Here is a 27,841-nt window from a genome sequence, read left to right on the forward strand (position 1 = left end):
TAATTTAAAGATATTTATTGATTCAGACTTTCCAGAAAATTTTTTTCAAATCACCAAAAGCCAATACTTCTCTCTGCTCTCACTGCCACGCCATTTGTTTCCACCCCAAATAAGGAAGTAACACATACTTTTATAACTAATCAGTTTGTGACAGCTATGATTCTCAAATGCTTTTTTAGACATACAAGTAAGGTCAAAGTTGCAAACCATATGGAGCGATTAAAAAACCTGACTCGGCAAAGCCTTACTCTAACTGACCCAACAACCTTTCGGCTGGATTTGGCCTTTTCAGGCTACAGATAACTTTGCTCAAGAGCCCTGTACCTATCGGAGGGCTCTCATCGATGCTCTTAACACCGCAAGCACGGGTGCTAAGGCCCACGGCCACCATCGACAGCTCGGCACAGACAGGAGACCCGCCGATTCCGTGTTACTCCTTAACAGATTTCTCTTCTCCGCTCTCTTCATCAGCTTCCTCTTTTTCCTTGTAAGAATCCTGGCTGTTCGTATCAATAAAATGATTTTCTTCCCCATTCTCTCTTTCTTCTATTTTTTCTTCTTCATCAAAGCTGGAGGAAGAAATTGATCAATCTTTCAAAGGAAAAATGATTTGGTTTAAAGGTCAACAAACCTTTGGCACTGTATGCCATCAAGAAGTCTTCCTTCCTCAAGTGTATGAGCTCCGATTTATCAAGAAAACTCTATGAAACTGCCAGTTGGGAACTAATCTATTTCAAACCTTGACTGGCTCTTTAAACTTAATTTGAAATCATCTTATTATTTTCATCGTTTATGTCAGTCAGAAATTTAAATTATTCTGCTTTAAAAACAAGATACTTCATTACCATGTAATATTTTGAATGCGTCAAGTATTAAAATATCAATGTTTTACAATAGTTTACATGTATTTTGTTAGATTAAAAGATCTTTTAAAAATAGAGGACATAATTTTATGCTTTCTGGCAGGTAAGAATTTTTTCAAAGGTAAATAATTTAGACATCTTATATATGTTACCTTTCTTTATCTTCAATGAAACTCTTCATCTCTTGATTGCTGAAGTACTCAATTATTTTTCCACTTTGGCCTTTCTTTGAAACAAACTCGTCAGATAGTCCTAGTGCTTTTAGGGTATTAGAATAATGCTTTTCTGCTGCCATTCTTGCATTTTTCTATAGGAAAGACAATCCTTTTTAGAGGAGAACAAAAGACTTCAAATTTCCATTAAAAATATATGGGTTAAAAGCTCCAGTGAAAATTAAATCCCATAATCACAGGTGGCTGACAGTATGCAGACCTTCTGACCAGCAATCCCCACCCCCAGACATATACCCGGAGAAGCTCCTACATATGTGCCCCAGAAGACCTGTACCAAAACCCTCGGGACAGTACTGTTTGTAACAGCCCCAAACTGGAGACAACCCAAAAATCTCTCAACGATAGGACGGATAAATAGTGGTATACTCATACAACAGAGTAAAATAAAGCAATGACAATGAATGAACTCTAGTTGTACATGACAACATGGATGGATCCCATGAACATAATACTAAGCAAAAGCAGCAACACACAAGAGAATACATATAGTATGTATGATTCATTTACATGAAGTCCCCAAACGGGCAAAACTAAACTATACTGTGTAGGGATAGGTACAAAGGATAGTAAGACTGCAAAACACAAACAACAATAATAGCAAAAACAAGGAAATGCTAATCTCAAAAATTAGAATGGTGGTTACCTCTAGGGAGCGGGAGGGGGTTTTGATGTGGGAAGGGCACATAGGGTTTCTGGGGTGCTGGCAATGTTCTGTTTGCTAACCTAGGTAGTAGCCACATGAGTTTTGACCTATAGTTATTCTTTACACTCTACCTGTTTTATATACTTTTTAAAAATACACTTTTATGACTTTTCAAGACTATCTGGAAAAACCAGGAAGAAAATAAGTTTGTGATAGTTGTCAGAGGGTTCTTTTATGTACCACTGTAATTTTTATTCTTTACTTGCCATATCTCTAATCTATCAAGGATGATAAAATCATCACTATTGTTCCCTCTACTCTGGAGGAATCAACGGATACAGAAAAAAGAACAAGAATTTAGAACTGGGTTCAAATCTCCAGAAAGTTGTTTCCTGGCTTTGGGACCTGTAGAGTTGTGATGACCCTCTCACACCTGAAGCAAGTCAGAAGTCATCAGTTCCTGAGACCACAGGCTTTCCAGGGTCACAGGCTTTGGTCCCCTTTTACCTCTTACGAGTATAGGGCCAAGAATTGCCATCTGGACCTTCAACTGAAGCAAGGTGACTAGGAATGGGCCAGTTCCAGTGCACCAATGGCACCCCATATTGGAAAGGGTGTGGGAGAGCACCCAGTCTCACCCCCAAATTTAACAAACAAGGAAACCAAAACACTCCTTCCACCACCACTAAAGTCAAGCAGTTTGCTTAAGGTCACAAGGATAGTGAGTGGTAGAACCAAGTCTCGACCATTTCCTGGGTCTTTTCCACTCTACCATGCAGCTTTCTCTAAGTAGCAGCGCTCATCCCGGAGTTTGAAGGTAGCTTAAACCTGACTTCAGCAATGCAGCTGTCAGATATTTATCTGCCTAGGGTGACTCCAGCATAATGAGGGACCAGAGCATCTAGTGTTCCATGGCAGAAACCAAAATAGCAAAGACTGATTACAATGGATAAACTGTCACCAGTGATTTCCTGATGATCTGGAAAACTGAAAATGCACTCAAAGTGTTGCTAAAATGCACCCACTATGAATAACAATTTTTAGAAAAGTTAATAAAAATGCATCCAGAGGGGCGCCTGGGTGGCTCAGTCAGTTAAGTGTCTGCCTTCAGCTCAGATCGTGATCCCAGGGTACTGGGATTGAGTCCGACATCAGGCTCCCGGCTCAGCGGGGAATCTGCTTCTCCCTCTCCCCTTCCCCCATGCTCCGTGTTCTCTCTCTCTCTCTCGAATAAATAAATAAAATCTTTAAAAAAAATGCATCGAGAGGCTATGAACACCAACACACAAGCCTTGAGGAACTGAAAGTCATGGCAAAGTGAGAAGATAAGAATTATGCCCCAAAGACTGTAAAGAAACCCCAAACCTAACTCTAAATGCATTAAGAACAGTATATGCTGATGTAAGCAAATTAAATATAAAAGAGATTAAAACGATACCAAAGTCAGTGCTCATAAGTCTTCATCTGATTTTGGTTTAGAATTTAGAATCTACTCAATTAGTAAACCCTGTGATTTCCAAGAAACAGGACAACATGGTTTGTTCTGTCCCAGATCATAGGCTTACTCTGCTAGAGAATAACTCAACAACAGCAAGATCACAATTAACACTAATAAATGGATAATGCACAAAGTTGTGAGTGAATTTATTAAATAACAGCTGTTAATTAGCAGCAATAGTCACAGCAAAACAGACTGCAAGAAAAAACTGCACTAATTTATGTTAACAAAACCAAAGCAATGGTGAGTCACTGCCAGTCACTCTATATATAGAATTAATTACCTTTTACTATTTTATATCAAGGTGAATAGTATATAATTATTCTTAATTGAAATAAATATTTCCTCCTTGCATTTCACCATGCAAAGAATTGCACAGACTGTGAGATTAAAGGAACAATTAAAATAACCGTATGGGGGCACCTGGGTAGCTCAGTGGGTTAAGCATCTGACTTTGGCTCAGGTTATGATCCCAGGGTCCTGAGATCGAGCCCTGCATCGGACTCCTTGCTCAGCGGGGAGCCTGCTTCTCCCTCTCCCTGTCTACCGCTTCCCTTGCTTGTGTTCTCTCTTGACAAATAAAATCTTTGAAATAAAATAACTATGATTATTTTACTATCAAAGATTGCAAAAAAAATTAGTGTTGCTTCTTCAGGAAACCAAAATAACATGCAATGACGAAAATTTGTCTACCATCAGTGCCCCCATGTGAAGGGGGAAAATACTTATTTTCCATAACCATAAGTTTCATTTATAGTATTTCTTCCACTTACTTAATTACTGCATACTTCTTTTGTTAACAAGACTTCACGGGAGGTAGCGGGTCATATATGGAGAGAGAAAAGTGTTTTCGGACAAAAAGGGACCGGAATATGTGAGGGCCAGAAGTGGCAGAAGTAGAACCAGCTGTGAAACTGACCTATGCTTTGGACATTTAACATTTCTCTGTGGCTTTAATTTACACACGCTACTTATTTTGCCTCACATTCTCTGGGCTCAGAAGCAGCGGGAATTCACAGCACGGCACAACGGCTTACTCAGGCTGAGAGCATTACTAACAGGTCAGGGCGGCGCTCTCCCCACCTCTCCCCCAGCTAATCCAAGAAAAAAAAAACAAGAGGTCATTATCTGATCCTAACAGTTTTGGTTCAACAAATGTTTATTAACATCTCCTCTGTGCCAGACGTTATTCTAGGTGCGAGGTGCTGGGAATACAAAGATTTGACCACGACCTTTAAAACAAACTAGCTAGAAGGGAAGAGAGATCCCGAAACAGCTAATTCCCATGCAGTGTAGCAGGAGCGAAGACAGAGGCATGCAGAGGGTAAAAAACACCGGAAAGGGCACCTGATCCTACCTGGGAAACAATGCAAGAAGTGATTTAATACGGACTTGAAAGATTAGGAGGAAAAACAGGAAGAGGCGCTAAGAGTGTTCAGCGACAGCATGAACAAAGATTTCAAGTTTGAAACTAGTAGTCTGGTATGGTCTCAGAGTAAAGGGTGTCCATGATGAGGGGGTGGGGGCAGTGCCGGGGTTGATGAATTTGGTTTAGTATTTAGAATCTACTCAATTAGACGTTAACAGGGATCAGAGTATAGAGAGTTCTATACACTATGCTGAGACTCATGGAGGTATTTTCTGGGAGAAAGCAGGACAGTATTAGTCTTAAGTGTTCGGAAGCAGACGGATTTGGGTCCAATCCTAGTTAAATTACTGACTGACTATAAAACTTACTAGTTACTTACCTTCTTTGAACTTCAGTTTTTTCCTCTGTAATACAGGAATACCCACTTTGTAGTCCTGTTTGAAGAAGTCAGTGACAAGACCTCTTGCTACCATTCATTGAAAATGAGAACGAGTAGAATCAGTGAAAATGCATGACTGTCACTGTTACCAGAGGTTATTTACTACCTATCCAGGGTTAATGTTTTGGCAACCGAACGGGAATGGTAAGCTGAAAATATAATGGGTGGCTTTGCAAAAAGCAAGGCCGGAAAACAGTCAAACCATTACAATAACTCAGGAGATAATAGAGGGTTCACGTAGCATTTCACCATCAGGAATGGAGAAAGGCAGATCCAAAAATTATTTGGGAAGAAAACTTGTCAGGTCTCTCAGTGACAACTGAAAGGGGGAGTAAAAATGGTTCCCAGCCACCAAAATTGTGGCCCAACAAAAATAGGAAGTTAAAGAGGAAGGCAAGATGAATGTGTGGGAAATCTGCGTAGGTAAAACCACCGACAAAAAGATAGAACACTCTGCAGTTGGGAGTTGGAAATGACTGCTTTGAGCTAAAAGTCAATCACTTTCCACTAGGTAATACAGAATTTTTCTGTATTTTTCTCTCTAAAGTTGAAACTGAGATATTAAAAAAGAAACCCACCCCTTAAGATGAAAAGTATTACATAAAATTATATCCAAATCTGTAAGTAGAGGGTTCCCATAACTCTGAGAGACTGAACATGTAAATTCACCTATAATACATGTCCCTGTCCTCAGTGCATCATTGAGAAGGGCGGTCCTGTAATGCTGCCAGGAAGCTCCAAACGCAACAGCTTGAAATTCACAACACAGCACCTGTAACCTCCAGTGATTCTATTGTTAGCTACGTCACCCATAAGAACACCTCCCTTGTGAGAACAAAGGAGAAGATGATGCGAAATGGATATCTCTCAGGGGAAGACTGTAAAACCGACTATAAATTTAGTAAAATCAGGACTCACCATCCATAGGATCAAATTATTTTCCCAATGAAAAGGAAGTCCTTTCAGTAATTGTAGATAAGAATGAAAATTATAGACTCTCACTTAAAAAAAAAACCGATCAACAAAATGAAAAGGCAAGCTACTGAATGGAGAAAATATTTGCAAATGATATATCTGATAACGGGTTAATATCTAAAATATATAAAGAACTCATACAAGTCAATAGCAAAAGCCCAAATAATCCAATTTAAGATGGGCAAAGGATCTGAATATATACATTTTCCCAAAGAAGATATTCAAATGGCCAACAGGTACATGAAAAGGTGCTCAACAGCACTAATCATCAGGCAACTGCAAATCAAAACCACAATGAGGTATCGCCTCACACCTGTTAGGATGGCTAGGATCAAAAAGACAAGAGATAACAAACGCTGTGCTAGTGAGGATGTGGAGAAAAGGGAGCCCTTGGGCACTGCTGTAAGAATTAGTACCACCGCTATGGAAAACAGTATGGAGGTCCCTCAAAAAGTTAAAAACAGAAATACAATACAATCCAGCAATACTCAACTTCTGGCTATTTATCTGAAGGAAAGAAAATCGCTATGTTGAAGAGATATTTGTACCCTCACATTCACTGAAGCATTATTTATAATAGCCAAGATGTGGAAACAAGGTAAGTATCCGTCAAAAGATGAATGGGTAAAGAAAATGTGGTATATGTGCAAAGGAATACTATTCGGCCATTAAAAAGGAAGTCCTGTCATAAGCAACAATCTGGATAGACTTTGAGGACTTTATGCTAAGTGAAATAAGTCAGACAGAGGAAGACAAATGCTATCGATCTCACTTATATGTGGCATCTAAAAACAAAAACAAAACAAACTCATAGAAAAACAGATCAGATATGTGGTTACCAGGGGCTAGATGAAGGTGGTCAAAGGTATAAACCTCTAATTATAAAATAAACAGGTACTGGGAATGTAATGTACAACATGAGGACTGTAGTTGATACCAACTGTATGGCACATTTGGAAGTTGCTAAGAGAGAAAATCCTAAAACGTCAGATTTTAGTAAATCCTAAAAGTTTGGTACCTAATGAGGTGTGGGTTATTAACCAAACTTACGGTAGTAATCGTCTTGCCATATATGTATGTCAGGTCACACGTTGTACATCTTAACCTTCCACAGTGCTCTAGGCCAGTTACAGCTCAATGACACCGAAAAAAGAACTGGCAGAAATAAATCTGATTCCATTAGCATTTTGTTTCATTTTTTAATTCTTCAAAGACTTCCAAATCACAGCATGAAGACTCACCTTAATTCACGGCTAAGTTGGTACTAAAAAAAAAAAAAAAAAAAGACCAGCCACGAAACCCAGGTTGTGCAGCTCTCACTTTGAGTGTGACTGCATTAGCAGCATGCTCTTTACCAAGCTGACACGTCTCCTCAACAAGGGCTGACGGGCAGATCTAAGCGAAAACGTACTTGACTGATTTGATGAGGCGGTCACAAAACCAATAATATGTCTCAATAAACTATATAAGAAAAATGGACTGTGAGTTAGGAGCTAGAGATGTTAAAAAAAAAAAAAAAGCTGACCGTAGCCTTAAATTCCAACAAACACAACCTGAGCGACTCTTTCAAATAGTAGCGGCCTGTGTTTTAATTTTTCTTCTCTTTCTTCTAGTTCTCGTCGGTATTCTCTCATCCTTTCCTTTTCACTCTTTCTAAAATCAAATAAAAGGAATGGAATTTTAAAAAGAAATAGTAACTTACACATATAACATTTAGCTCAGCTGATAAATCAGGAATTAAATTACGAGCACGGCTTACAGTTTACCGTAATTCCTTCCCTAGACTGGTGAAAGTCTATGGAATGCAGAATAAAAACCCTAGGCTGTGAGAGCACACATTTTACATCCTGGGAACAGTGTGGATATTCTGATGTTTCTGAAATTTTCAAGACATAATATATTAAATATGCTTTAAACTGGCTTGAAGAGATGAATAGATGCCCTCTTAACTCAATTTTAAGTGCAGAAAACCAAGAAAATTCAGTCCAAATTAGGTATCTTCTCTTTAAGGAATTTCTTCTGAAAATCAAGACCTTGCTCTTCTTTTTCTCCCTAAACAAGTTCTCCTACAGGTTGGTGGCAAAGGTAATTAAATGGGAGCAGGTCAGGGGAAAATAGGGAGTAAAGGGATAGGACATACAGAGGAAAAGGAACCAAATACATAAATTCACGGTAAATGTACTTACTATTTGCACAAGATCTTATAATGAATAAAATACTCTATTTCCTTTCTGTAAAACATACTAACTCTACTAAGGTAATAAGATTTCACGGATTAGAGAAAATAATTGTACTATAGAATGGTAATTATGCTTAACTATACACAAACTTGGTATTACGAAAAATTCAGTTTACTTTCTTAGGGTGAACAGTATATTTCTAAAAATTTTTGCTCAAGTTCATCAAATTAAGCTCCATCACTGAATTACACTGATATACATTATAAGGAATATAAACATAATATACATTATAAAGGAATATAATTATTATTACAAATAGTATGTATTTAAAAAGGAACACTCATAATTAAAAGCAAATATAGATTGGGGGGGTACTTATAAATCAGATTAAAAATTAATAAACTGTATTACTTACCGAGCTTTGGGGGAGATATTTTCCTACTTAAACATGAACATTTTTACATAAAAATGTTCCTCTGGAACACTGGTTTTCAAACTTTATACTGCAGAATTCCAGTGTTCTGTGAAGGGGTTCTGCAAATATTTTTATTTATTTATATTATATTTATATTAAAACTGCAATGAAATGCAACGCACAGCACTAAACACTTACACACATGTGTTAATTGACACATCACATAATTGGTGTTAATTAACATCAAAATGTTAATATGTGATATCAGATTTCATGCAGACCTTAGAACAAAGCTCTTTGAAAGATCTATTTATTAAAGAATATTCTGGGATTACATGGCGAACTATTAAAAAAGAGCTTTATCTGTATGAATCAGGATTTTTCTATGTTTATACTGGAATTAAAATAAAAAACTTAAAAAAAAAAGATTTTTCTCAATATTGTACTGTGCAATCAAAAATAGTATAAATAAGGGGCCCCTGCCTGGCTCAATCAGTAGAGCATAGAACTCTTGGTCTCAGATCGTGTCACATTTAGGCCCCACATTGGGCACGGAACTTACTCAAAAAAAAAATAAAGAAAGAAAGAAAAAGAAAAGATTAGATACTGACATAAGGTTACAACTATTAACTATGGCCATGCTAGTAAACGTTTCTGTTCATCAACATGGCATTATGGTCCTCCCCATGAGGTGACGTGAGTGAGTGGGTGTGAATACGTATGTGTGTGGACGCTGAGTCTAAGTGGTAGCAACTTGAATCCAGAAACTAAAATACGAATTAATCTGTTCCTATATTGTATCCGCTGATTAAAAAAGAAAGTTTGAAAACCAGTGATCTGGAGGTTCAGGATTCTTTTATGATACCTGAGAGATAGGACTCTGGATTTTGACATTTGAGCTAAACTTTGATGTGAGTCATAAGCCTTAGCCCGGATTGTCAGGAGTTTCTGCAATTCTTTCAGTCTTTGCTTCTGCTTAGTTAGGATCCGATTTCTCTCTTCTTCCAACATTTTCTTTTCCTCAAGTGATCTCCTGAGGGCAACAAACTAAGGCTTAATTCCCTTTAAGCCAAAGAGAATGTTGTGTAGCAAAGATTTAACACAGGAAAATTCAAATGTTGAAAAAAGGCGACCTTTTGAGAAGGCTCTGACTTGCGAGACTGGAAATCAACAGGCTGACTAATCTTTTCTATCCCCGAAGATTCATAAAATGGAAAATATATTAATTTCTTAGGAGAACACCCTCTGGCAAAATGCTCTATCTTATATAGTAAAATATATGACCAAATATAATTTCTTCAGATTTTCGAACTGACCGACATTAAAATCATCGGAGCTACAAACACTACTTCAGCAGCCATGAGTCAGCTGGTACTACGTCCTAGTCATTTACCTCGTGGCTTGTTCTCTTCCTCTGGAAGCTACTGTGGGCATCGGAGGGTTGCAGTTACAAGGCACAGGCTTTGCACTTGCACTTCTAACTGCTGGCTTGTGCCTTGGAGACAGACTGGGCCGTGTTTCTTTCAAAAGTTCTTCATTGGCTGCAACGTCTGCAATTTTCTCTCTTTTAGCGGATGTATTGGAGGCCGCGTGAAGATCAGATGGTTTATGGCCGGTGAGGAGTTTTAAACACTTCTGTTCTGAGAGGTGTTTCTGGTATCTCTGAGGATGGTCTTCAAAATCAGCAGTCTGGCATCTAAACTTGTGTTTACCCTTCAGCTTTTCAGCCTGTCCAGGACACTTGAGCTTCCTCGGAGCACTTGTGTGACCTGACCTACAAGGCAGAGGGGATGAATTCTGTAGAAGCTCTTGGGCTCTCAGCTGGGTCATAATGTCTCTGTAGAGCTCTTCTTCTTTTAACTTTTCATTGGAGGTTGAGCCATAAGTAGATCGGGGTATAGGTCTGGCCTTAAATCGATTTGTTTTCTTTTTAGACTTACACAAGTCTCTCAGCTGCTTTTCCCGGATTGCTTGCTTCTGCTCCTCCCTTGCAATAAACTTAAATGGCTTTTGTGAGGCCAAAAGAGCTTCTTTGGTTTTTTCCTTCAAACATCTCCTGCGTTCTTCATTTTGCTTGACTATGTCATGATAAAGGGGGAGAAAGACGAATGCAGGAACCGGATTGGCTCGGAATTTTTTCTTACACTCTGATTCCTCTTCTTGTTTTTTGAGCAGTTGGCGTACCGTTTCAGTGTCTGATTTAGATTTCATGTTCTCTTCTTTTTTCCTCTGTTCCCGGATCATCATTTGAAAAGGCTCAGGTACTGTAATCTTTGGCACCCATTCTCTTGGTTTCTTCTTTGTTTTTTCAACTGCTGGGAATTTAGCATCTTTGTACTGAATATAATCTTCAACAGAAAAGTTTGTCCACATGTTGTTGATGAGCTCTTCAGCATAGCTCAACACCCTCTTTTTCTCAGGATACTCTTTTTCTGAGTTGGGCAACTCATCTTCAGAGGAAGACATAATCAAGGAGGAAGACTGCCCTAAATCAGGCTCTGAAAATGATGTCATTAACGAGACAGGGTGATAGGAGTTCTTTTCTGAATCAGACCTAAATGAGAAGAATAATTAAGTTACATTATCAGTTGCATGTGACCAAATATAAAAATTAGGAACTATAAGATCAAGGTATAATCAGTTAGAAGATAGGAACTGGACAGAGAGGCCTTATAATTATCATTTTTATTTAGAATAGAGCTAAGAGACACCTATAAAAAATCTAATTCAATTCCCTCATTTCACAGGGGAACCTGAGACAGCAGAGACTCTTTGCGGCTAACCTCTATTAAATTCTTCACATGTTTTCCAGAGTCACCATCCCAAAACATACATCTAGTCACATCACTCCCCTTCCTGAAACTTTTCTATTATATCCCATTGCAACAAAGTCTAGATTATAAAGTCCTTCAAGACTAGCCCCTTTTCTGGGGTGTCTTGCTGGCTCAGTCGGTTAAGCGTCTGCCTTCGGCTCAGGTCATGATCCCAGGGTCCTGGGATCAAGCCCCACATCGGGCTCCTTGCTCAGCGGGGAGTCCGCTTCTCCCTCTCCCTCTGCCTCTCCCCCTGGCTTGTGCTCTCTCTTGCTCATTCTCTCTCTTTCTCAAATAAATAAATAAATCTTAAAAAAAAAAAGAAAAGAAAAAGACTAGCCCCGGTCTACCTTTCCTGTTTCACCTCTTGCCTTTCTCTACCTCCAGTTACCAATCTTAAGTCATGTCCAACCACATGAAGTTCCTCACACACACCATGATTTCTCATGCCGCTGTGCCTCTGCACACATGGTTTGTGTTGCCTTGAAGCCCACTCCTTGCTTCCTGCATCTGCTACAGCTACTCCTCCTTTAATACTGGACTTGGATAGGATAGTTCCATAGAAAATTCCTGCCTGCATCCCTGTACCAAAACCATGACATGATCAGTTGTTTCTTCCTGTCTCCATAACACTGTTATATCATGTTGTATCACAATTTTTGGTTCTCAGCTAGTCTTTGAGCTCCTTAAGGGCATCTTGATTTTTGACCCCTCAGTGCCCAGGCAACTTCTGGCACACAGGAGATGCACAATTAGCACTGACCAACTGGCTGAGTTAAGGGACCTGTCTCAAGTTTCAAAACAAGAGAGTTCATAGCAGAAATGGGTCCAGAAATTATAGACTACTTTGAAAACCTGAATCAGATTTATGTCTTAGTCCTGAACTCTGTGTGTGTGTGTGTGTGTATACACACATATACATATGTATGTGTGTGTATTATTTATTTTTTTGAGTAACAGAAGTGGGAAAGTTTATCAAAGCAAAAAGTACACTCTTTAGGGGCGCCTGAGTGGCTCAGTCGTTAAGCGTCTGCCTTCGGCTCAGGGCGTGGTCCCAGGGTGCTGGGATCGAGCCCCACATGAGGCTCCTTTGCTGAGAGCCTGCTTCCTCCTCTCCCACTCCCACTGCCTGTGTTTCCTCTCTCGCTGGCTGTCTCTCTCTGTCAAATAAATAAATAAAATCTTTAAAAGAAAAAAAAAGGTACACTCTTGAGTTACAAGAGCAGAAGCACTCAAGAGAGAGAGCTATACCTGTACTTTATATTTTTAATGAGCACATGTTTTGTTGTTGTTGTTTTATTTTATAAGCAGGCTCCATGCTAGGCATGGAGCCCAACACAGGGCTTGAACTCACAACCCTGAGATCAAGACCTGAGTTGAAATCAAGGATAGGATGCTTAACTGACTGAGCCACTCAGGTGCCCCTGAGCTCATGTTAATCCACATGATGTAAAGGGTTTTTAAAATTAAATTTTAATATTTATCATTTAAAAATGGCCTAGACTAGGGGCGCCTGGCTGGCTCAGTTGGAAGAGCATGCAACTCTTGATTTCGGGTTGTAAGTTCAAGTCCCACATTAGATGTAGAGACTATTTAAAAATAAAATCTTTAAAAAATAAAAAATAAAAATGGCCCAGACTAAATATTTGATACGTATCTCCAGTTCTATGAGTGACAGTTCAGAGAGAAAAGATTAAATACCACCAATGACTCTCAAAACAAGCAGCCATTGGTGGATAAGCCATTACACATTTCAAATAAAATCCAACCTCTGTATATCATTAAAAGTACAAAGGATAGTCGAGAGAAAATATTCGGAAATAGTTTTGTTCTGCACTTTTAAGTATACATTTTACGGCCCACAAATAACGTTATGTACAAACTCACCTGGAAGAGACACTAGAAACTTCTTCCCTGATGATCACTGGCTGAACTTCTTTTAAATTTAATTTATTCTGGTACATCTTCTCTAACTTTGCCATAGTTTCCAAGTGGGCAGCTTTCAGTTTTTCTAGCTCCCTAAAATACTCCTCATTAGAGTGGTATATATCAGAAAAGTTCACAAAGTCCTCATCACTTATACGTGTTTGTTCATCCACCTCAGAAATGTTGGTGTTAAAATCAGCCTGGTAGGAGGAAAAAAACCTGTTATATGGTGTTTAGAACTGAAAGACAAATTAAGCTGACACCAATTCCCAATGCTGCTTCTTAAAGTGTACACTTAATTAGGTTATACATTACTTGTAGGCTACATACGCATAATGGATTATAAGTTATTTGTGGACTATGTACATTTTCCCCTAATGACATTTTGTTAAGAATAAGAGACGGGGGGGCGCCTGGGTAGCACAGTCATTAAGCATCTGCCTTTGGCTCAGGGCATGATCCCGGCATTCTGGGATGGAGCCCCGCATCAGGCCCCTCTGCTGGGAGCCTGCTTCTTCCTCTCCCCCTCCCCCTGCTTGTGTTCCCTCTCTCGCTGGCTGTCTCTATGTCAAATAAATAAATAAAATCTTTAGAAAAAAAAAAAAAGAATAAGAGACAGAGCACCTGGGTGGCTCAGTCAGTTGAGTGTCTGACTCTTGATTTTGGCTCTGGTCATGATCTTTGGGTCGTGGGATTGGGCCCTGAGTCAGGGAATCTATTTGAGATTCTCTCTCTCCCTCTGCCCCTCCCCTCCTTTCTCTAAAATAAATGAATGAATCTTAAAAAATAAAGAAAGAAAGAAAAAAAGAAAAGAAAGAGCGAGAGAGAGACAGACAGACATCAAGTTGCCAGGAAAGAAATGCTATTTAATTCATTTTACATAGGATGGTTAAATTCCCAGGTCATGTACTAACTCATTAACCAGAACAGGGTAGAACCAAACCACCCTTTATAAAGAACCTCCTTCTGAGTTGTAAGTTTTAACGGAGATGAAGAAAAACAGTTCTTCCTGCTGCAAACCAGCCAGACACAGCCCAACACCCTCCCCTAGCTGGGCTCCTGCAGTGTGGGCCTCAAGGATGTGCCACTGAAGAAAAGACAGGGAAAGAGAGAAGTCAGGGAAATGGGAGAATGGGGACAGGGGAATGGAGGGAACAAATTTCTCATTGGCTCACCAAGGAGCCAGGGAGAAGGTCTCCTAGATGCCTCAGGAGGGAACAGGAGGGTGTGGGAGGGGGTAGGAGGGCCCATCAGAACAGCCACTTCTGTGGGCAACAGCTCCCATGGGTGACAGAGTCTTCGGGGGTGACAAGAGAACAAGAGTAGTACAGTATAGTAACTACACACAGTGCAGCTATGCTATTGACAGGTCATGCCTAGAAGGGTCTATCTTCCTCCCTCACTCCTTTCGTATACATTTCGATGTTCTTTTTTTTTTCTTTTAAGATTTTATTTATTTGACAGAGAGAGAGAGAAAGAGAGTGCACACGTGAGCAAGCACAAACAGGGGGGATGGCAGGCAGTGGGAGAAGCAGGCTTCCTGCTAAGCAGGGAGCCTGATGCAGGGCTCGATCCCAGCACCCTGGGATCATGACCTGAGCCGAAGGCAGATGCTTAAACGACTGAGCCACCCAGGTGCCCCCTTTCAACGTTCTTTAACTGAAACAATTAAGGAGATAAAATAAAAATTTTCTGTATAAATAAAAATTTTTCTGTATAAATAAAAATTTTCTGTATAAATAAAAATTTTTCTGTATAAATAAAAATTTTTAAAATATTTTCTCAGTTGAGAAACAGTTGAAATTATTTGTGAGGCTATGCATAAAGGGCTGCTGACCATGGTTTTAAATTTAACCTACTGCCTGAAATAGACTCAAAATGAAAAAAGCATATTTGCCATAGAAAATTATAGACACATAACAATCTGATAAGACTCTAGAAAACAAAATTGAGTAGCTTCTCCCAGCAGGAAAATTCATAACATCAATTGTATACAAATAGTTACAGGTATGGTGTTTTGTTTGTTTGTTGTTGTTGTTGTTGTTTTTTAATGGACTAAAAACAGTGCACCACCTGGGGTAACTTAAAGAAAGCAAATGGGGGCGCCTGGGTGGCACAGCGGTTGGGCGTCTGCCTTCGGCTCAGGGCGTGATCCCGGCGTTGTGGGATCGAGCCCCACATCAGGCTCCTCTGCTGTGAGCCTGCTTCTTCCTCTCCCACTCCCCCTGCTTGTGTTCCCTCTCTCGCTGGCTGTCTCTATCTCTGTCAAATAAATAAGTAAAATCTTTAAAAAAAAAAAAAAAGAAAGCAAATGAAGGAAAACAAGTTTTCCTCAAAAGAACTCATATGCAGAAATTTATTACCAACAAATTTATGACTCAGAGAATTGCTTTATATATGTCCTACAACTCAAGTAAGAGAATTCTGATATCTTCTGCTGTTTCTGTATGTGCTCCTCACCATTACTTTCTTAGCTGTGGGGATGAGAACTTTGTTAACTTCCCCAGTCATTAAATATTTAGAGACATCCAGCACTCAGCTGGCTCCTGAAAGATACAAATCAGATAAAAACTCCACCTTCCAGAAGCTTCCAGCTAGTGTAGCAGAGGACATGTAAATAAATCAATAGCAGACTTTGAATGAGACAGAACTCCCAACCCCTGCCCACAAGCTGCTCCCAGCTGAACAGGGAAGACAAATGAGTGACCACGTATGTCACGATGTAAGACACCATGAGAACTCATAGAAAGAATGCCTAACTCTGACTAGGGAGAAAGAAGACAGAGAACTTACAGAGGTGAGTCAGACTGGAGACATAAGGATGGGTGAGGACAGTGTGCCAAATCAAGGAAGCAGTGAAAAACAAAGAAATCTGAGGCACTACTAGCAGGTAGTGTGATCTTAAGGAAACTGAGGCTCAGAGAAGTTAGGTGACCTGCCTGCAGTCACACAGCTCGTAAGTAGCAGAGCTGGTATCAATCCCAAATCTGTTAGGCTCCAAAGGCACACCGCACTCCTCCTGAAGGCAAGAGGGGTTTTTTAGCCACAAGTGGAAGGAACAGGCATTATGTGCTCAGAGAGAGGTAGTCTGAGTGGCAGTGGGGAACAGGATATGTGGAACCCAGAGGAGGGTGGGAAACAAGGTGAAAAAGGTAAGTCAAGAGCCCCAGCCAAGAGACCAGGTGGCCAGGCCATAGCCAACAGAAGCCTTGAAGAATGTGAGCAGAAGAGTGACATAGTAATGCTCAGAAGGAGTCTTTTTTTTTTTTTTTAAGATTTTATTTATTCATTTGAGAGAGAAAGACAGAGAGAGCACAAGCAGGGGGAGAGGCAGAGGGAGAAACAGACTCCTTGCTGAACCAGGAGCCTGACATGGGGCTCGATCCCAGGACCTGGAGATCATAACCTGAGCAGACACCCAAACATCTTGGCCACCCAGGCGCCCCAGGAGTCTTCTCGTAGCAAGTAGGAGCGAGTGAAGGAAGCTAAGTTTGGCAGTAGTTAATGGGCTATTGCAAAGGTCTGAGTTAGAGATATGAAGGGTAAAATAAAGGGAGCAATGCCAGGGACAAAAGAAAGGAGGCTGCCTTGGGAGATCTGGGAGGCTGAAGTGTCAACTTGATAATGACCTGGGTTGTGGGCAAGAAAAAAGATTTCTGTTTGGAGTGCTGTCTGTCTAGGTAGATGGTGGTGCTGTCACTCATCGATACAGGGAATACAGTGGAAAAGTGTTTTAGGGAAAGGAAACTAATCTGACTAATCTGTCTCAGACACACTGAGTTTGAGGGGATAGTAGGGCAGCCAGATGTCCAGGAAACCAGGGCGGGTGGAATATATGTGGAGAGTTGGTAATAAGGGTGGGCTGGAGAGGGAGATATGGCAGGTAGCAGTGCACATAAAAGTGACAGGTACAGCTTTAGATGTGGATAAGGTTGCCTAGGGAGAATGAAGCACTGAGAGATGAAAACCTGAGGATGGAAATGCTGGCATACACCAACATTTAAATAAGCAGGGTAAGGAGGACTGATATGAAGGAGAAAGCGGTCATGAGAGATACAAAGACCAAGTGATAACAGTATTCAAACAAAAGGAACTTTGGTTTGGTTTGAGTTTGGAAGATAAAGGAGGACTTCCTGGAGGAGGTGATATTTGAGATGAGTCAAACCATGGAAGAATCTGGGGGGTCAGAGAGAGTATAGGGGGAAAAAGGAAAAGGGTACTCAAACTTCCAGATGAAGCTAAATGACATTAGTAAAAGCAGCAGAGGTGGACAATATGGTGGGGAGCAAGGTGCACAAAGTTGCAGGATAAGAGGAGAGCAAAATGCGTAAAGCAATTTTGGGGAGCAAGCAGGAAGTGGTTCCCATTTCTCATCTAACTACTGGCTCCCAACCACTCACTGGTTACCTGGTTTCAGCTTCCTTATAACCCTTCAATAAGAAACACCCGTATGGAAGTTAAATCACTTTTCAGTTTGGAGCGTTGTCATGCCTTGGGAGAAAGATTACAGGCATGGTGGTAGAATTCTCATTCAAGCCTAGGTTCTGCACTTCTTAGCCATGTGACATGGGCACTTACCTTCTGAACATCAATGTAGTGACACATAAAGTAGGTGTGCAGGTGTTAAACTATTGTCTCTTGGCTCCAATGCCACCCTTCAATACCCTGCTATGTGATGCTGGGGATGGGATTCTGCAGTGTTTCTGCTTTGCCAGCTGTTCCCCACTAGGCTCTGCCAAAAGAAAGACTAGAGGGAAACTGCAAGGCTGGAAGAGGAAGGGACTTTTATTCTTTCCTGTTAGTTCTCTGTCTGCTTGAGCCTCCCCAGCAATGGTTCTTCCCCTGGGCAGCAGCAGTTCACTCTAGTAGCAGCACCTGATTCCAGTTTGCAGTTTTTCCAATGCTCACAGAATCAGCAAAATCACCTCTGGACGTTTGCACCTGCTGTTCCCTCTCCCTGAACGCTCTTCCTCCAGATATTTGCATGGCTCACTTGCTCACTCCTTCAGGTCTTAATGAAATGTCATCTTCTCAACAAGATCTTCACTGACTACCCTATTTGAAATTACAACCTCTTCCCCCACTCATTGTCAGCCTCCCTTTTCTGCTTTATTTTTTTCATAAGTACTCACCACCAACTGACATTCTACATGACTTTACTTGTGTATCGTATGCCTGTCCCTACAAAAAGGGAAGCATCATCCTTGTCTTTGTTCATGGCTGTGTTCCCAGTGCCTAGAAAGTTCTTGGCCAATGGCAAATACTCAAGAAATATTGGTTGGATGAATGAATATAAACTAAAAAAAATATTAAGTTTCCACAGGGAAAAGAAGATAGGTATTTCCTCACAGAAGACTGAATCTTTTGAAGAAATACTGGCTGCCCTAAAGAGCTATATTCTACTCAGTATTGAGGAAAGGGCTCATTTTCCAAAAACTACAATTAAAACCAGGAGGATATTCCAAAGAACTGTTTTTGGCAAAAGCATCTGTACGCTCGTCATTCTTTCTTTCAGAATGTCCCTTAAAAGGAGGCCCTAGAACAATCATTTTCACAAAAAAGATAAAATATATTTGGACCTGGAAAAACTGTTTGAAAAGTTCTAGAAGCATGAGTAGCTTTTGACAAGATGGTGCAGGTCTCACAAACTTTACTTAGGTGCTGACTTTTGCCCACTATCCATTCCATTTCAGCTTAATAGTTTTAATTTTTTAGATAAACTGATCTCACAGTGTTTTATCTAAAACAGGTGAATGGTTAATAAGCAACTTCCAATTCTAATGTCATCTTTATCTCCACACAGAAGAAAATATTTAGTAAATCAAATAACGTAGGCCAAAGACATTATTTTCCAAGAACCTAAAATAGCATGCTTTCCCTTTAAATGTTCAGCTTTCTATGGAATGTTGTACATGTAGCCACCAGATTAGAGGATAATCTTCCCTAGGTTGGCTTGACCCATTTAGATAATGACTCCTAGCACATGTTGCTTCATTAGTAACTAGCACTCATAATTATCTGTGTTTTAGTCTATGTGGTATCATCTGCAGTTCCGGAATTTTTATTTAAAAACTTCTTTGCATTGAAAAGATTTCTAAGGAATAAGGTAGATATACATATACTAGCATGGATAAACCCCCAATAAATATAAGACAAAATGCAAGCTGCAGAACAATATGTATATACAAAATGTGACCATATATTACAATATCATATACACAGGAAACAGAAAAAAGCCCAGAAGACTATATATTGGTTTCAAAACAGTGGCTAACCAATGGGGGGAGTCAGATTTTCTTTTTTGTGGGAGAAGTGTTAAAAGGGCCTGTGTCTTATTTGTAGCGTTTGACATTTTTTAAGATTTTATTTTTAAGTAACCTCTACACCCAAACTGTGCTCAAACTCACAACCCCAAGGTAAGAGTCACATGCTCTACTGACTGAGCCAGCCAGGAGCCCTTGTAGCATTTGAAATTTTAAAAGGAGAATGTGTTCATATGTTATTTCCATAATTAAAATGTAACTTAAAAAAATAAAATGAGGGGCGCCTGGGGGCTCAGCAGGTTAAGCATTTGACTCTAGGTCTCAGCTCAGGTCTTGATCTCAGGGTCCTGAGTTCAAGCCCATTTTGCGTGTGGAACCTACTTAAAAATAAATAAGTAAAATTAAATTAAAAAATAAAAGAAAATAAAAAGTGTGTTTTGTGAATATTAATACTAAATTAAAAACTGAACAATATCTGGGGTGCCTGTTTGGCTCAGTCGATGGAGTGTCTGACTCTTGATTTTGGCTCAGGTCCTGATCTCAGGGTTGTGAGATCAAGCCCCGTGCCAGACTCCCAGCTCAGTGCGGAGTTGGCCTCAAATTCTTTCTCTCCCTCTCCCTCTGCCCCTTCCACTATCTCTCTCAGATAAATAAATCTTTAAAAAAAAAGGGAACCTGCCACCCGCCCCCCCAAAAACCGAACAATTTCTTTTCTTAAAAGATTTTATTTATTGGGGCGCCTGGGTGGCACAGCGGTTAAGCGTCTGCCTTCGGCTCAGGGCGTGATCCCGGCGTTATGGGATCGAGTCCCACATCAGGCTCCTCTGCTAGGAGTCTGCTTCTTCCTCTCCCACTCCCCCTGCTTGTGTTCCCTCTCTCGCTGGCTGTCTCTATCTCTGTCAAATAAATAAATAAAATCTTAAAAAAAAAAAAAGATTTTATTTATTTGAGAGAGAGAGAGCACAAGCCGGCAGAGGGGCAGAGGGAGAGGGAGAAAGACTCCCCACTGAGCAGGGAGCTCAACACAGAGCTCGATCCCACTGAGCTAAGGCAGACGCTTAACTGGTGAGCCACCCAGGTGCCCCCAAACTGAACAATTTCTAATGGACACTTGGTCTGCCTAGCACTTCCCCTTCCTTCCTTCTGAAAGGTGGCTCTCACTTTCCCCAGCTCTTCTACCTGCTCCCACGGACCCAGCCCCCAACTTCCCATGAGAACTCTTCTATTTCTTTAAGAAAACAGAAACCATCAGAGGGAAGTTCATTCATCTTCCCATCTACAAAACTGCCCACTTTTACAGCCCTTTTTCTCCTTTCCTCCTGTTTCAGAGATGAAATATCCTTTCTCTTAGCAGCATTTAACCCTTTTCCTCATCACTAAAACCAGTGAATGGGAAACTTACACCCCTTGTGATAACCCTTCTACCACTGTAGTTGGTCCTTAATCTCTTTTGTTCCCTTTTCTCTACCTGACTATTAAATGCTAGTTTCTTCTTCTCCTTTTTTTTTCTTTTAAGATTGATTTATTTATTTTAGAGAGAGAGTGTGAGCGTGAGCGGTGGAGAGGAGCAGAGAGAGGAGAGAATCTCAAGCAGACTCCCTGCTGAGTGTGGAGCTGGAGGGAAGGGGAGGGCTCTATCTCACAATCCTGAGATCACGACCCAACCTGAGCTGAAACCAAGACTCAGACACTCTACCGGCTGAGCCACCAAGGCACTTTTTTTTTTTTAATAAATAAATAAATAAATAAATATATATATATATATATATACACACACACACATATATATATATACATATATATATATATATATATATATTTTTTTTTTTTTTTAAGTAGGCTCCATGCCCAAAGTGGTGCCTGAACTCAGGACCCTGAGATTAAGAGTCCCATGCTCCACCTACAGAGCCAGCCAGACACCCCTTCAATGCGATGTTCTTCAGAGTTCTATACTAGGTCCTTTCTCTTCTTTTTCTACACTCTCTCCCTAAATGACTTCATCCTTTCCCATCGTCTTAAAAATGCTGGAAACTCCCAGATAGAAGTCTATATAATCCAGACCCCAGGACTACGGTTTCATAGGCCCAACTGTTTCCTACATATTTCCACTTGGTAGTTTCACAGGCATCTCAAATTTACCCTGTTCAGAACTGAAACCCTGGGATGCCTGGGTGGCACAGTCGGTTGAGCGTCTGACTCTTGTTCTGGCTCAGGTCCTAATCTCAGGATTGAGATCTCAGGGTCATGAGATCAAGCCCTGCTTCAGCTTTATGCTCAGTGCAGAGTCTGCTTGAAATTCTGTCACCCTCTTTTGCCCCTCCGGCTCATGCTCTCTCTCTAAAATAAATAAATAAATCTTAAAAAAAAAAAAAACCCAAAAAACTGAAACCCTGATTCCCCTCCAGCTTGTAAATCTATTCCTCCCCAAGTTATCCCCAATTCAGTAAATGGCATTACTTTTCATGCACTGGTCAAACAAGAAACCTGGGAGTGAACATTCTTGATTTCTTCCTCTTCCTTGGCCTTCACATGCAATCTAACAGTAAGTCCTATCCATTCTAAAGAAATCTGTCCACTTCTTGCCACCTCTCCTGGACTAGGACCAAGCCACCAACCCTGGCCCCTGAATTACCACGAGAGCTTCCTAACCAATTTTCCTACTTCTGCTTTGTCAAAGCCTCCAATCATTCTCCAAAGAGCCATCAGTCGTCTTTTAAAAATGTAAACAGAAACATGTCAGATCTCTTAAAAGTCTTCAAGGGCCTCCTGCTGTACCTGTACAAACAGTAAACACTAACCTCCTTACTGTGGTCTAAAAGGCCCTGAATGATCAGGCCCAGCTAACTTCTCTAACCTCATCTCCTTCCCTGCCCCCTTCCTCACTACCCCTTCTCTCTTTTCAGATCCTTAATCGCACAAAGCTCTTTTCTCTTCCTATCTAAGGCTCTCTGCACATGATGTTCCCTCTGCTTGGAATGCTTTGTCTACCCCTAGTCTTCAAATGGCTGCTCTTTCTCATCTACCAGGCATTGACTTAAATGTTAATTCATTTAAGTAGGTTCCTGGCTACTTCTCTTTTTAATCATAGAAGCCTGCTCATTTCTTTCCCAGCATTTCTCATCTTATAATCATTTGACTATTCATTTTGTATTATCTAGCTTCCCTACCAGACTGGAAGCTTTGTGACAATGTGCTCTATGTCTGCTTCACTCACAACTAAATGAATAGTCAGTAACTAGCACTTAATAACTGCTTGATATTTGTTGAAAAAGGTTATCCCATTAGGAAAGTCAGTGAAACTTTAACTGTGAATATTAAAGAATATTGCTTTACCCATGTCATCATTAACCACATAACAAGGCCTATGGAGTGCTTTCTTCAACTGAGGCTAGAATCAAGGAACCTGCCTCAGAGTCCTGCAAAGGGTGTGTGTGGGAGGGGGATGGGGTTGGCTTTGGCAAACTAAAGAACAGAAAGGAGCCTACTGTAACAGTTGGTTCTCTAATCAATCTTTTTTTTCTTTTTTTAAAAGTAGGCTCCATGTCCAGCGTGGAGCCCAATGTGGGGCTTGAACTCAGAATCCTGAGATCAAGATGTGAGATCAAGGCCTGAGCTGAAATCAGGAGTCAGACACTTAACCAACTGAGCCACCCAGGCGCCCCTCTAATCAGTGTTGTGTGGTGCACGTAGTATCTGAGCTTACTACATTTTATAGATGACAAAATTGAGACAAATTAATCTTTAAAAATCAAGGTAGAGACCCAAGACAAACTGTGAAGAAGACATGCTTGGCTCCTGGACCCTTTCCTGCCTTTCCAGGGCTTCTTCCTCCAACCGATACCCTCTGACTATCAGGTCTACTGCGGCAGCTCATCCAGGTTTGCTTTTGGACCCTCCATGTGTGGTAGTCTTAGAACAGTGTCAAACCCAAAAGACTTAGCACCCTTTTCTGTTTGCTTGGTAGGATCCTGTCCCTTTAAAACTAGCTTATTAGATAAACTAATCTCTCCTATGGTACTAAATTTCTAATACAAATTTGCAGTTTAGCAGGGCACTCTGGAAGTATGCCAGCCACCTCAGAAATTACTGACTCCTCTAGCACAGCAATCCAAAGGAGATTTAATCTTTGGATGAGTTGTTCAAATGACAGTCTCACTGGCAGTTGTTATTATTATTACGAATTTATATAAACTGTTTAGATATGACACACATTTTCTCATTTGGTTCTCCTAATATCCTGGTGGGATGAGAGAGACATTTATTACAGTTCTTTTACATATAAGGAAACTGAGATTGAAGAAAGTTACATCTTAGTATCACCTAGCAAATGGCAGAGAATGGAACCTAATCCAGGACTCCCAATCCTCTTCCACCATTCAAATCTTTTTCCTCTATCACTTTGCCTACTGAGATCTGTGTTGTGGGGAAGCTTTATCATGAATGAAACTGTTCCCAGGACTCTGACCCTGGTTCATGTTCAGGGTCTCAATCTGCCTTACTCTGGAGGATCTCAAGGAGTTTGTCTGTTGGTGAAATACTTACCATAAAAGGTGCTGCTACAGATTTTCTTATCAACAGTTTTAGTGTAAAAAGATTAGAATTCCAAAATATCTGGTGATTTTATTAGCCATAGACCATAATGTTTTGCATCTGAGAAGCTTTGGACAAATGGTATTAAGAATCTTTAACTGGTAGGATGCCTGGGTGGCTCAGTCAGTTAAGGTCTGCCTTGGGCTCAGGTCATGATCCCGTGGTTCTGGGATCAGTACCGCATCCGGCTCCCTGCTAAGCGGGGAGCCGCTTCTTCCTCTGCCTGCCACTCCCCCTGCTTGTGTGCTTGCTCTCCCTCTGACAAATAAATAAATAAAAATCTTTAAAAAAAATCTCTAACTGGGGGGTAAGGAGATTTATATTGGCACATTGCTAGTTAAAATTCAATGTTCCCATCTCTTAAGTGAATAGAGCAGATGGCAGCCTCAGCCCTCTACCTGATGGGCAGGTGTTCACGACACATTTGACACTGAAAATTGATGGGTGAAAAGGCTTCTCACACTGAAGAGTCGTTTAGGAAAAGGAAACCTCAGTAATTTGCTTCTCTGGATACTTAACTTTAATCTGTGTATGATCTGCCCACTGAACTAAATGATTTTAAACACCACCTCTCATGTACAATGTTGTATTAAAATGCACTAGTAACCAAGACTTTAAGGTGATAATAAAACACACCTGACAGCACAGCTGATTCACCTGAGTTTTATGGGTTATCCACTATGGGGTACATCAGTTTTCCACAAGCTGAAAAGAAAACGCAGTAACTACTTCCAACAGATGCTGGAGCAAAGTAAACTTCTGTACTTTATACTCTCTAGAAATAAATGCGCTCCAATAAATTTTTACAATCTCTTTGTTGAAAATTAAAAGATTTTCCAATGCCTCGGTTTTGAGTATCTTCCATGGGGGCAAAGAGAAGGTGGCCGGTCAGGTTTACTGGGTAGGGAGGACCTGGACAGGGCATCGCGCGCGTTTTCCAGGCGGTGCCTCTGCCCAGCGGGGACGCGGACCAGCCTTCAGCCAGCGCCCGGCGGACACCCAGCCCCAGCCTACGTCCCGCCCCTGCATTACCCGCGCCAGCGCCGGCAGCACCGCCTTCTCTCCGTCTTCTTCCTCCTCCTCCTCCAAGGCCACAGCCGCCGCCACCGCCAGGGCCTCTAAATTGTCTTCGCGTTTGTATTGGGCGACCTGCGCTCCAGTGCTGGGATGTTTCAGGATTTCGAGACTGGAGGCCTCCAGTTCCGCCGCTCGGTGCGAGGCGGCCATCACCACGCCGCCGAGGCCTGAGCGCCCGCGCTGGCCCGGGGCGGGGGAAGCTGGCGTCGATTCAGGAACCCCGGCGGCTCCTGGCTTGGGGCGGGCGGTTACTAGGGGCTCAGTAACTAGGGACGCTACAGGGGCCGCGAGGGGCCAAAAGTCACTCAAACTCCCTTCTGGCTGCGGGAAACCCAAGCTGGGCGCTTCCTGGATAGTGGGAGTGAATACTGAGTCTTTCCTGGTTTAGAGGCTTGGCAGGCAAAACAGAGCACCTCTTCGCCAGCTTCGCGCCTCACCGCCTAAACGCACACTTCTCACATTATACCCGTGAAACAACTCGTTTTGTAGAAAAAAAATGTGCGCATTTTCATTTATTGAAATAATACGTTTGTTGAAGGCGGCGGCGGCAGAGGAAAGCAGATGGTATAATGTGGCGATCTCAGAACAGCAGCATAGTTTGCATCTGCGACCTAACATGGCTCCCCCGGGAACCAGAGAATAAAGAGGGAGGTACATCCTACTTTGACTGACTTGAGAGCTCGCAGGAATCAACCAATCCGAGGCTGCTAGTTATCCCACGCGTTTTTTTTTTTTTCTTAGTTTGGCCAATAAAAGCCCAGAGTTGGGTGGAGCCTGGCTCACCCACCAGTGAGTGGCACTGCAGGTGTATGAACCGGGCGTTTGTGTTTGGGTCCATCAACTTTACGGTGGTTGGGTTGAAGTGTGCAAGCGCCCCACAGTAACCACAGACACACCCCATCTCCACCTCACCCCATCAACAGCTTCCCACTCAGGATTTGGGCGTTTCAAATGGCGACTTCCCTCTACATCATGTGGCTGTGGTGCAGTCTCAACCACCTGCTAAGTCCCTACTACCTCAGGCTGAGGCTGCTTTTACCTTCTCCCTGTCCTTCAGCCTCCTCCCACCACTAGCCCTACAACCAGCCATCGTCACCATAAAGTTAAAGTATGCAGCGCGCGCTGCCTAGAACCTGTGCGGTCTGAGCCCTTTTTCTTTTTTAATCGTTTTTTTAAAAAGATTTTATGTATTCGACAGAGATAGAGACAGCCAGAGAGAGAGCGGGAACACAGTCAGGGGGAGTGGAAGAGGAAGAAGCAGGCTCATAGCGGAGGAGCCTGATGTGGGGCTGGATCCCAGAACGCCGGGATCACGCCCTGCGCCGAAGGCAGACGCTTGACCGCTGTGCCACCCAGGCGCCCCTAATCTTTTTTTTTAACCAAGCTTCAGACCCATCATGGAGATTGAACTCAGGACTCTCAGATCTAGAGTCACATGCTCTACTGACTGAGCCAGCCAGGCAACCCTGAGCCCTGTTTATCAAGCCTTTCTTGGACAATGGGCTGGAATGTGAGCACCTGCAAAATCCCCCATTTCCCCACCTACTTCAGGCTGTTCTTTGTTTTGGCTGAGACTTGTTTTGCCTACTTGAACAGATACTGGCTTGATTCCGAGTAGAAGCCAAAGCCAGAAGCTCACGATGTATGGATGCCCTAAGTGACCAGAGTAGGGACTTCTAGTTAATTCACATGCAGATGGTTCTGTGGCCACATGTGCCCTTCTTGGGATTTGGTGTAAGCCTGACCCCAAAACAGCAAGACAGCCCTACATGCTGAAGCACTGCAAATGGAAGATTAGAAGGAATGAGTGTGGAGGACACATTGTGTGTGTGTGTGTGTGTGTGTGTGTGTGTGTGTAGAAGAGCAGAAAAGTTTCCATTCACCAACAATATTCTATATTTGCAGATATCTAATGATATAGCTGCAAAGTATGTAGAGCAGAAATGGACAGATAGTGCTACAAGAACAAAATAACAAATCCTACATCAGGGGAAGAATCGTTTTTGTACTTTTGTATTGAGATGTAACATACACGGTGAAGTGAACAGATCTTAAATGCATAGTTGGATGAGTTTTGACAAATGCGTACACTCATGAAATCGTACCACTATAAAGATATAGAACATTTGCAGAGAAAGACAGATACCATGATTTCACTCATATGTGGAATTTAAGAAACAAAACAGATGAACATACGGGAAGGAAAAAAAAAAGAGACAGAGGAAAGCAAACCATAAGAGACTCTTAACGATAGAGAACGAACTGAGGATTGATGGAGGGAGGTGGGTGGGGGATGGGCTAAATGGGTGATGGGTATTAAAGAGGGCACTCGTTATGATGAGCACTGGGTGTTATATGTAACCGATGAATCACTAAACTCTACTCCTGAAACCAGTATTACACTGTATGTTAACTAGAATTTAAATAAAAATTTGAAACAAAAAAAGATAAAGAACATTTCCATCATCCCAGAAAGATCTCTTGTGCCCTCCCAGCCTATCCCCCATTCCATCCCTTTGGCTGTTCTAGAACTTCATATACATGGACTCATACAGTA

At 41.4% G+C, this 27,841-nt stretch overlaps 1 protein-coding gene across 4 annotated transcripts; it reads right to left on the reverse strand.

Annotated features, from left to right (window-relative positions):
• On the reverse strand, window positions 1-25,920 carry FAM161A (FAM161 centrosomal protein A). 4 transcript variants are annotated; one of them, XM_026485066.4, is made up of 7 exons: window positions 25,240-25,919; window positions 13,316-13,554; window positions 10,009-11,169; window positions 9,481-9,648; window positions 7,574-7,673; window positions 1,016-1,170; window positions 1-569 (listed from the first exon to the last, which is right to left on the reverse strand). In XM_026485066.4, the coding sequence occupies exons 1-7, from the start codon at window positions 25,432-25,434 to the stop codon at window positions 431-433; spliced, it is 2,157 nt and encodes a 718-aa protein (XP_026340851.2). In that variant the 5' UTR covers window positions 25,435-25,919; the 3' UTR covers window positions 1-430. The 4 variants fall into 4 exon arrangements, with proteins under 4 accessions (XP_026340851.2, XP_026340860.2, XP_044233834.2 ...); XM_026485075.4 differs by lacking the exon at window positions 9,481-9,648; XM_044377899.3 differs by lacking the exons at window positions 1-569; window positions 1,016-1,170 and adding an exon at window positions 1,179-7,481 and having other exon boundaries at window positions 25,240-25,920.
• Window positions 25,921-27,841: the final 1,921 nt, after the last annotated feature.

This window comes from Ursus arctos, unplaced genomic scaffold (assembly GCF_023065955.2).
Source record: "Ursus arctos isolate Adak ecotype North America unplaced genomic scaffold, UrsArc2.0 scaffold_8, whole genome shotgun sequence".
In the NCBI taxonomy this organism is placed as follows: domain Eukaryota; kingdom Metazoa; phylum Chordata; class Mammalia; order Carnivora; family Ursidae; genus Ursus; species Ursus arctos.